General features: G+C 42.9%; 1 protein-coding gene across 6 annotated transcripts in view; it reads right to left on the bottom strand.

The window, feature by feature from the left end:
* Nucleotides 1-1,957: 1,957 nt before the first annotated feature.
* LINGO1 (leucine rich repeat and Ig domain containing 1) overlaps nucleotides 1,958-11,920 on the bottom strand; it is a 319,884-nt gene continuing 309,921 nt past the window's right edge. For all 6 annotated transcript variants that reach the window (XM_088443838.1, XM_088443876.1, XM_088443869.1 and 3 more), the window contains one exon: nucleotides 1,958-4,316. In XM_088443838.1, coding sequence (XP_088299964.1) covers nucleotides 2,478-4,316 — 1,839 coding nt within the window. In that variant the 3' untranslated portion in view covers nucleotides 1,958-2,477. The remainder of the gene's footprint in view (nucleotides 4,317-11,920) is intronic.

Genomic DNA, 11,920 nt, shown 5'->3' with positions numbered 1-11,920 from the left:
GGTGCTGCGGAACACTTGTGGTGCCATATTAATAAAGGATAATAATAATTTAAAGTAAAAAAAAAATTGGATGTAAACCAGGTTATACTGTATATAGAGGTGCATTGGGCATTCTCTTCTTGATATCATAGCACTGCCCTGGTTTTATGCAGTTCTGCCCTCATTAACATGAATGCACAAATTAGCACCTCATAACCAACCTTTTTCTGCTGCTGCAATCATTCCAATGTATTAATTAGTTACAAGTCATTCTATCTCCGGCCACTTTGAACTGAGGGCATTCTGGACAAATATCTATGCTAATTGGAGGGCACACGTAGGCCTATCTTGCCACTTTGACATGTTTCCAAACTTAATAGTATTGGTGTCCAAGTCAAGTGGCCAGAACACATTGCAGGCCTGATAATGCAGTTGCCAGATGCCATAAGTAGCCATACGCTAATCAAATTTGAGGTCCACCTGAAAATCAATTATCCAATCAATGTTGTTGGTAGTGCCAACTGTCATCAGGCCAGCTGTGGGCAGATAATCAGTCTCATGTTTGTGATTTCCCAAAAATGGAACGAAAAAACTTTTTACATCTGATACAACTGTAATGTGTGTTGTCATAATTGTGTTCTAGAAGAGGTATATTTATTCTGCTTACAGGCCTTCAGAATATTGAATGAGCACTTTATGTGCAATGGAAAACGCTGCTTAGATAACTAAATACATTTTTATAGCCTGTGTGTGACAGCCTAGAGAGTTTCATATTAATTTCAATGGACCTGGATTTATTTTTTTCCCTCTGACAGTACAGATGTGTCCACATACATCTAGCTTCCATGCGCTACAAGTCAGCGGCTGTTAAGGTGCGTACACACTGGGTGATAAAGTGGACGACTGAACGATAACGATATCGTTATCGTTCAGTCGTCCACTTTATCGTCCATTTTTAAGCCCTAAAAGATGAACGATGACGACGACGCGCGTTCCCGCGGGTCGTTCGTCATCATCGTTCATCGGGCTGACATGCAGGCCAACCTGACGATCTCGTCAGGTTGCTGCATGTCAGGGAATGGGGGAGAGAGCCCGGCGCTGAACGATATCGTTAATGATATCGTTCAGCGGCTGTGCTCAATGTCATAAACGACATTGAGCACAGCCTGCCGGGGACACACTAGACGATATCGCTCAGGGAGCATATCGTCTAGTGTGTATGCACCTTAACACTGTAACGTAGTGTTTTGCATGCAGATACACCCGCAGTCGCACACAGAACATAGGCATGCTGCATATCATTTTAATCAGCAGAAGCTGCTTGTGCAGCTATTCACGTCACTATGTGAATAGGATGCATTTGAACATAAAAAGTTGCAGGAAGATGCTCAGCGCTGAGTCACAGCATGGCACGATTAGAAGGGCTGTTTAGTGCGTAAAGGAAGTTGGATCTATGAGGACACATCTGTAGCTTTATGGTGCATACACACGGTAAGAATTTTCTTCAGATCTGAACAATAACGATTTAAAAAATCGTTCATATCTGAAGGAAAATCTGACAATTCCTGGACGATGAACGATGTGCGTTAGCGATGGTCAGATAACGATATCTGACATCTGATGTGTTTGCAGTCAGACTTGGACGATTCCATTCATTTTAATGCAGTCAAAAATCGTTCAATCGTTCAAATCTTTGGTAAAATTGTTCAAATCGTCATCTGACAGATCTGACAAATCTGACCGTATGTATGCACCATTAGAAAAAAGCTATTGTGCTAGCATAGAGCAGGTCACATAGACTTTAGTCATTTAAATTAAATATCTGACACATGAAACATAGCTTCCAAAATGCAGGTGTGACAATAACCTTACGTATCACTTTCCTAAGTGCCTTCAGTCAGATGCACTGGGAAGATAAAATTCCATGCCAGGCAATAAATAGGAAACACTGTAATGATGTTATTGCAATGAGAGCACATTTTTTGGAGTTTTACAGTTTTTCTTTCTTTATTTTTTCAATAATATTCTTATTTATTTTTTTCATAAAAATCACAAGTAATGAAATTAGGAGAAGATACAGAGGTCAAAGTTCAGTTTTAGAGTCTCTTGGCCTCCCACTTTTTCAACACTTCCAGCTCCACATTGCGGATGCGCATATTCTTTTTTTAACAATTGTCATATTGATTGAATTCAACCAAGCCTTATGGCCCTAATATCAACAATTGTACTATTGGTATTATCCAGGTGGGCATTTTGAGATCTGGGGAAGTTTAGAGGGTCAAACTCACAAGGTTAAAAGTGCAAAGGTCATTCCCCAAATGTACAAATCCATGGGTCAAAAAGGACAGGACAAGCAATTCCTGTGACCATTGCTCCCCTCCAGAAAGTCATATCGCTTGTCTATTAATGACTACACAGGGAAGGTGGGACAATAAAGAGCTCCGTGCATTTCACTACCTGCCCCTACTATCCTTATCTTCCCCAGTGCTCAACCAGCATCAGATCATCTTCATATTGAACTTGCGAGGTGCATCTGCAGAAGAAAGCCCTGCATCAGACTTTCGTGGCACATACTCTATCTCGATGTTGTGTTTAGTATTTCCTTTTCCCCTGCTCCAAAGAAAAAGTAGGACCAGGCAGAACAGGACCACCCCCAAGAAGGAGATGAAGCCCATTGTGGTGGCAATGATTAAAGTCTTTATATCAAATGGGAATGGGGCATTTGCACGAGTGCTGTTGACATCGCTTTCATTCGGCTGGTTTGAGATGAAGGCAAAGGTCTTGTTGGGTTGATGGGGCCAGTCTGGTGAATAACTACGTACATGGAGATGAGCCAATGAAGAGTCATTGCCACCAGCATTACTTGCCACACAGTGGTAAGTCCCGTTGTCTTGTATCTGGGCATAACGTACCTCCAAAGATCCATCTGGAAATACAGTTAGGCGCCCATTACTTTTGCTGGTGATGAAAGTCTTTCGTGGTGACTGCCAAAGTATAGTTGGTGGTGGATCGCCATCAGCCCGGCAGAAAAAGTGTACAGTATGACCTTCATCTACATGTACCACTTGTGGACTTCGATCCTGGATGCGTGCACGTCGGCATGTGAAGTAATTGGGCTGTAGGACATCAGGAAAATCTTTAAACTCCTTCCCTTGCACATATTCTGGGCTTGAGCAGGATGGCTGCTGCCGGTTAAAGTTGAGGCGCCATCGACGTCGGAAGATCCATAGTAGGCGGCAGTCACAAGCCAATGGGTTGTGGTCCAAAATTAGTGTCTCCAGATTGCCTACAGAATGGAAGGAAGATTCTTCCAGTGTACTGAGGAGATTAGAGGAGACATTTAGTACTCGCAAATGGTTAAGACCACGAAAAGCATATGGTTCCACCAAAGCCAGCTGACCCCCAACCAAGTGGAACTCTTGAAGTCTGAGCAACTCATGCATCATTGATCCCTCCACAGATGAGATGGGATTGTAGGAAAGGTTGAGAAATCGAAGATACACAAGGTGTCTGATTGCCACATATGGTATACTGCTCAGATTGCTGTGTGTAACAGAGAGCGAAGTTAAATTCAATCCATAGAGGCTATTGGATGTCATTGTGTCCAAATATGGCCAATGTGCTACCTCTAAGTTTTTCAGCCGAAATAGCCTTTTGAAGGAATAGTCACGAATGACATTGATATTAAGATACCGTAGACGTAGAGAGAAAAGACCATGTAGGTGGGACAAAGCCTCTGTGGGCACCAAAGTGAGGTTGCACTTTTCCAACGTCAGCTCTTCCAGACTGTTGAGTCCACGGAAGGCACGATGAGAAATGTAGACCAAGTCATTATCTCCTACTTCCAGAGATTTGAGATTATAGAGATCCTGGAACATGTCATCCAGGAGAATAACAATTTTGTTTTCACTGATATCAAGTTGTGTGAGGTTACTGAGTCCTGTGAACACACCTAAAGGAATGAGTTTGAGACGGTTACTTCGCAGTCCCAATGAGCGTAGGTTGAAGAGACCATTGAAGGCTCCTGGTTCAATCATAGACACAATGTTCTCATTGAGTTCCAGCTCCTCCAGATAAGGAAAGGCAGAGAACTCGTCCTGGTTAAGTGCCTTAATGCGATTTTTGCTGAGGTCCAGAAGACGTGTATCAGTGGGAATGCCTTCAGGCACGTTGAGATGACGCTTTCGGTGGCACAAAACAGAACGATCCTGAGCAGAGCAATCACAGCGTTGGGGACAACCTGAGGCTGAGCCAGACAGGAATGAGCCCACTACAAGCAGGAGGATGGGACACAGGCAGGATGGCAGCGGGAGAATCATACTGGACTGCGGACTCACCTAGAGAGAATAAAAAATTTTCAGTATTTCTATATTGAGAAACATCCAAATATATTGATTTACATTACAGAAGTGAGATTGCTATAGAAAAATTGAACATGCTTAAAATGTGTTGTACAAAGATCAAATTAATAAAAATTACCACCTATTTTTACAAGGCTAGATCCTGCTCACAATCCAGATAAGGTAAATCACTTTATTTATTGGAAAATACATTTGCTACAGCTCTGAGAATGTAAGGGCAGGTTAACTAATGAGTTAATATACATGATACGTATTTAACAATTACATTTCGTCTCTCTTAACACTTGGGTATACATATCAAGCAGTAGCCTGCACTCCCGTAATTCAGATCATCAGTAGGGGTGCCATTTAGATAAACAAAGTACTGGAATTATTTTACTTACATGCCAGCCACTGCACAGAGCAAAAATATATTATTAGATCAGTTTCAAATGATAGAATAATATAAAATATTCCACATGTATTAGTAGCTGTGTATAAAAATATGACTATTGAGAGAGTATCTGACAATAAAGAATAGATCAATATATACATTAGTATTTTAGTACATAGGAAGGATGGTCTTGAAACTAAAACACAATGTAAATGTAAGGAGGGATCTAAGCTAAATTGTTTATGCATTAATTTGCTTTTAGTGACACTGCTGCTTGGCAGGTGCACCATGTGTGGGCAGTGTAGGCAGCCCTAGTGCACTACAAACCCATATTTCATGTCCCCTCAGCTCAGCAACATTAATGATGTCTATTGTTGAGGGTGCATTATATTTTTTATGTGAAAAGGCAATTTTTTCAATTCTTATTCACAAAATGGCAAGACGTGGGATAGGGGCTATTAAGCTGATAGCATACAAGCAATATACAGCACTCCAAAGATTTTTTTTCTTTGAGAACTCCGGCTTACCAGATAACCTGAATTAGATTTATCCTTTATTTAGTGCAACTATGGGTGATTTTCTGATATGAACGAGGTCAAGTCTCCTCAGAAAATAGTTTATAAAATCTGACTTTGAATGGAGTCTTTTGTAAACTTGTGTCGAGTTGTCAACCCTCTGGGCACCCCTGGAAATGACCCTGACTGACAAATGCCTTAAAAAAGTAGAACATAATACCAGTGTAGCATTTGTCATCCAGTACAATTATAGGTCAGGGGTATGAATACTTTCACAAGTCACCGTACTAAGCAATGGTGTAGCTTTATTTCATGAGCCATAAAATAGAGCTTTCTATAGAAAGGGATGTATAGAAAGCTAATATATACATTTATGTCATGAGTCCTGGCATATATGTATGTGTAAGCTATACATAACCCTTGCTATAGAAATGTTCCCGATAGGTGCCATATAACTACAGTGATAGAATGAGTTCTAATGTGGTCACCAGGATTCCGTTATAAATGCTTCGCTTCACCTTTCCTGCACATTACAGATGTAAATAAAGACACAGCCCCCACCTCCTTTCTATTCTATCACAGACAGGGCAATTAGGTGATTAACAATAATTACAGACAAGGAACTTGAGTCTCGGAAAAAGGAGGATGAATTAGCACATAGAGACAAGCGGCACAGTACAGCTCCTGTCTGATGTTCCGCATGTAGCTAGTGACATGGCACATTTTATCTCACAGCTCCTCTCCACACTATACTGTGCACAGCTATAACTAACTGCTAGCAGATATACAGCTGTCTCTCACATCTCTTCCTGAGCTGAATTTTATTTGCATCACAATACAAAGCAATATCTGTTAGCAAAGACTTCTTCTCCAAAGCCATGTTCATACTAACCGCAGTTTATGATAATGTATCTGTTCAACTAATGCGGGTGCAAGTGGCAACCCGTGCTGCCCGATTATTTTACTCCAGCAGCAACCATCATCATTAGTATCTGCACTTGTGCCAGCCCCATGCTAGGTGCAGGGGATGTGCCAGAACCAGACTTCCCTTCCCCGTACCCACGACTCAGAATCACACAGAGTTTTTAGTAAATGCCCACGACACTCCCATGAGCCGGGTTGGTTATGTGTGATTGCTTGTCATCGCCCTGTTCATGGTCTGAAACACCCTCTTTCAGGGAAAGACAGAACTGGCCAAGTTGCACTCCACTCAGAACAGGATGGACATACCCAAAGATGTGTACATTGGCATCTGCACATATCGCTGTATGCAACAAGACGGCCTTTGCATCAGTTAGGAGACAATTGCGCGACTCAGAATTATCCCCATACTGCGCAGAGATACCCCATCGTTGGTGGATTCTCGCAGTTGGGGGGCATGACAAAATGCTTTATAAACAGATTAGCACATGTGAAAATATTTAACAGTATGCAAGCTGTAGCCATTTTCTCATGTAGTTGTAATGCAAATCTAAGATACCTACTGTGACAGTAAAAACCGTTACTGTTGTGAATAAATGATGTGATGTACCACAATCTACTACTCTAATCTTCCTTTGTCTAACACAGAAGTACCTAAGCTTCCCAGTATATGGGGAAATACATATGTTATGATTGTGTGTAATCCTCATTTTTAAACTGTCAAATAAAGTTTTATTTAATAAAATACAAAACCTGGAATAAAACTACAAGTGATAAAAATGACAGCGTGGGGCCCAGATAAGTAGGACACCCATGGCTGTGGGTTACCACAGGGATATATCTATTGCCTCTATGATCTGATGTGTTCCGTGATTGTGACACTTATTTAAATCATAAGATACCCAATAAGACAGTGAGCTGTAGTGAGGTAGTACGGTCAGTGTTATAGAGAGATGGAAAATGTATATAGGTAAACAATTGTACAACACAGAAGATAAAATGAAGGACATGACTGCCTAAAGAAAGGAAAGGTGTTTACCTAGTAGCGGTTGGTAAGCAGATAGAATGGTGATATATACTAAGTGTATGGGAGTGTTGTATGTGATGATGTGGTGCTGAATTAATAAGGAAATGCTAATCTCAAGTTAAATGGGAATACAAGGGCATGATTTGTGTCATGTCGGTACCGCCTCCTGCAGGCCAATGAGTGTCCACCTGGGTGTTTAGCCAACTCTCTGGGAAGTCTGGGCCTGATTCAGAGCCGGACGCTCTGACAGAGCGCTCGCTCTGAATCAGGGCCGGCCTTCTGTGTTTTTAGAGCGGCCTCCTGGCCGCTCGCATAGCTGTCAAGACCATCACAACTATCGGGCTTGCGACGAGACCCTTGTGGTAGGGTCTCCTTGCCGCAAGCCCTAGAGTGCTTTTGGCTCTATCAAAGCCGAAAGCACTCCTACTGACATCACTTGTGATGTCAGTGGGGCCGGCCCCAGACAGTGGGCGTTCCCATGGGAACGCCTCCATCTGGGCAGCCACGCACTCGGCCCGCCCACCAAAGGGGGAGTGCTGTCACTCAACATCGACAGCATGCCCCCTTTGGTACGAGAACCCGGAGCGACGGTTTGCCCGTCGCTACCCGGGTCTCGCGCATGTACACGACGGAGCCGGCTCCGTCATGCGCATGTGCACTGGGCCACCATCGACCCGCTTGCGAACGCATAGCGCTCGCGAGCGGGTCTGAATCAGGCCCTCTGTGCAGTTTATGATAACACGCACTGTGGTAGTTGTGGCTTCTTTGCTGGTCTAACATGGGCATAAATAACTCACACTAGCAGAATTCTGTACCTATCTTCTCCCATATGTGATTAGTGAACTTGCTCCCTCTTAGTTCTTTTACAAGGTGGCAATGTTGGCAAAACAAATATACAGTATGCTTCCTGCTCGTTGTAGCAAATTCTAGGGGGTAGGGGGGTGTATCTGTACATCCATGTGTAGAGAAATAAGAAAACATGCTGTTCACAATACACAATACTAAACATTAATGTTCTATTTAAGACATACATTGTTTCTGGACTATTGGGAGAAAATTGATGCACCTAGAAGAAACCAATGTAAACTCTGAAAGATTATAAAACGCTGTACAGGTGTTGTTCTGGTCATTTGATAAGCTGCATTCTGATGAACATTGGCTCAGCCCACATACTGTATACCTTCAGTGTGTGTCGGTGACTGGTAACCTATGTCTTTAAAAGACTACCACCTAGTACAGTAAATGGGTTCACTCTATCCATCCTGTGGGCTGTTACATGCAACCGTTTTACCTGGATCTCTACCGGGCTTAAATATCAGAACCATAAAAGCAGTTACATGTATACACTGTAAATTGATATACAGAATATGTGTGAGGGGGAGACCAATCACAACCCATACAGAATATGTGTGAGGGGGGAGACCAATCACAACCCATACAGAATATGTGTGAGGGGGGAGACCAATCACAACCCATACAGAATATGTGTGAGGGGGAGACCAATCACAACCCATCATCCCTTGATTGCGACTTATGATTAGTCCTCCCATTTACACCGCAGTCCATTATGCACTTGGGCTGTAAGAGAAACAGAGGGGCCCTTGGGAAAGAATGGCATGGGGCAGTTCCAGTGCTAGGAGAGGGAGCCCCTGCATTACTACCTTTTCCTAGCTGGTAGTGAAGGTGTAATAGACCCTACATTTTCTCTTTTTATAAACTGTTTTAGTACATAACTTTAACATCTTGTCTAGATGTTGCCGCATACGAATCCTATCCATACAATCAGGGCCGCAACTAGGGGGGGGCTAGAGGTGCACGTGCACCGGGAGGGGATTGCCTGGGGGTGAAAAAGAAGACTCTGCCATCTGAAAATGGCCGCCGCCGAAGAGGAGACTAATGCTAGAGGTCCTTACTGGACCTCTAGTGTCTGTCTCTTTGTTGGCGGCGGCCATTTTTGGATGGCCGTTTTCAGCAGATTCCATGCGGACTAGCCGTCCGCATGGACTCTGCTGAAAACGGCCATCAAAAAATGGCCGCCGCCAAGGAAGAGACAGATGCTAGAGGTCCTACTGGACCTCTAGTGTCTGTTAGCAGAGCGCAATGCACACAGCGTTCCCGGAAGTGCCGGGAACGCTGGCCCTGCAGGGAGAGGATGCTGAGAGCTGCATCTTCTCCCTTCAAACCCCCCTGGCAACGAGCATAAACCCCCCTGGCTGAGCATAAACACCCATGGCAACGAGCATGGAACCCCTGACAGCAAGCATGAAACCCCCTGACAATGAGCATAAATCCCCTGACAACAAGCATGAAACCCCCTGGCAATGAGCATGTAACCCCTGGCAACAAGCATGAAACTCCATGGCAACGAGCAAGTAATTTTAAAGTAATTAGAAGCATTACTGTGGGGCATAAAATGGTGTCGGGCAAATATGTAAGTGGCACTTTTAATAGGCATTACAGTGTGTGGTATAATGTGTAATGGGCATTATGGTGTATGGAATAATGTAAGTCACTATACCAGGGACGTCTGAGTAATGCACTGCCTTATGGAGGAGCAAGGACAAAATCCAGGTACGGGCAGGGAGGGGGGCGCAAAATTGCTGCCTTGCACCGGGTGACAGATATCCTAGTTTCGGCCCTGATACAATAAACCCGATGAGATGACTTTTCTGTATCTTATTTTACAGGATTGTTCTGAGCCCATCTATAAAACATGCATCTGCTGAACAAAGTAAGGAATTAGACATCTCTTTTTATGTTTGTATTATAATCATCTGTCATTCATTTCCTGTTTATATAGTAAAATTACAGTATAGTACATAGTGATCTTCCTCACTGCTTTCAGTTATTTCTCCATGCGCTTGTCTGTTTGTGACACACATCCATCACTATAGAATGCAGCAATCTTTTATACTTGCTATGTATTCACTACAAAGCCTGTTTATATATTAGAACAGTGGTTCTCGGAGTGTGTGTTGTGACACATTAGTGTGTAACGAGTTAATGCCGAGTGTGTCAGGCAGAATGGGCCTCAATAGCGCTCAATGTCGCATTACATGACAGCCGGGTCCCGCACCAGTATGTGCTCCAGAGTCCAGCGAATTGGCAGAGCGAGGAGACTGATTTCCTGCTCTCCCCCCTGCCCCACTGATTGCTGTCAGCCTGGTGCCGCATACTGATACACATCCGCCCCCTAGCTTCCATTAGGCCAGGGTCAGAGAGCAGCAGGGAGTGCAGGCTTTGGGTGAGTATGGTCGAAGGGGGAGCGGGGCTGTTTTTGGTGAGGTTGTATACAAAGAACTGCCGGGAATGGGGGCTTTGGGTAGGTAATGTGAGAACAGAAAGGGTAAGTGTGAATAGAGTTGGGGTAAGAGAAGAGGGGAGGGAAACAGATGGTAGAACTGTAGAACATTTTTCTTACTAGTGAATAGTTCTTGTACATATGTGTCCTTGCTCATCTAGCCTCAATACGCCATACAGCGCAATATGCCTGGCGTAAGTGAGCCGTCAGGTCCCATGCAGCTCTGCTAGCATCAGGCGTCTTTGTTTTTCCGAAAATGCATCTGTGGCAATGTGATGTGACTAGGACGCGCCAGGAGACTGTGCTGAGTAATCTGATATGTGACACTTGTATATCTGTGTGCATCTGAGTCTGTAAACGGAACTTGGCCTGGAAACAAGCTGTGCCCGCTGCATTGTAGCACTTCACATGCTGATTCAGATATAAGTCGCACACAGATACACAAGTGTCACATATTAAATTAAATTAATCAGCAGAGTCTGCTGGCGCGTCCTAGTCACATCACATTGCAACAGATGCATTTTTGGTAAAAAAGCTAGCAGTCTCATGGGCCCAGGCGCACCAAGAGGGGCTGTATGACGCATCTACAAGAAAGACGAGTGAGGACACATCTGTATGTAAATGGAAAACTTAATGAAACAATAAGTGTATACGTGTATAAATAAAAGTGGGGTCAGCTGCGATTAATGCTGATCCTTTTTGTGTGTGTATGTATATATATATACACACACACACACACACACACACACACACACACACACACACACACACACACACACACACACACACACACTCACACACACACACACACACACACACACACACACACATTATCTTGGAAATATGTGACCACCCACACATACTTTATTTATGCTATAAGGTTATTTTACATTTAGTTTTATATCTTTAAAATTGTGTGTTATGTATGTGGATGTCACTCTTCAGTGTGTGAGAAGCGCTGTATTAGAGTATTATAAAATCTGTATAAGAACAGTTACAGTGTCTACTATATTCTTTCTATCTGCTCATCAATCTGTGTTGCTCTCTAATATAATAAACAGCCATCTCTCACACTGTCCCTCTGTCTTTAATATGATATATGCAGTTATTTTTTACTAATCTCCTCTCTCTCTGTGTGATAGACGGCTATTTCCTTATTCTCTGTCTCTATAATTTATAGCCCTATCCCCTCTCTACCTATCTAATGTATGCGGCTATATTATCATTTTTCTTTGTCTCTTTTGTGTATATTTCTGTATTAGTGGTATAATATGTATAAATCAATGTTCTCTTGCTCTGTATTGTATATAGCACTATCGGCATATTAGTCTCTATAATGTTTAAAGCATTTTCCTTATAATTACTTTATGTATGTTTACTCTCTATTTGTCATAAAGCTATCTCCATCAACTCTGAGATATGCATCTTTATATCTTCTGTTCT

The sequence above is a fragment of the Taudactylus pleione genome, unplaced genomic scaffold, assembly GCF_031769625.1.
Source record: "Taudactylus pleione unplaced genomic scaffold, aTauple2 ptg000019l, whole genome shotgun sequence".
Classification (NCBI taxonomy): domain Eukaryota; kingdom Metazoa; phylum Chordata; class Amphibia; order Anura; family Myobatrachidae; genus Taudactylus; species Taudactylus pleione.
The sequence above is the reverse complement of the archived record's forward strand: the minus strand, read 5'-3'. Positions and strand labels throughout refer to the sequence as shown.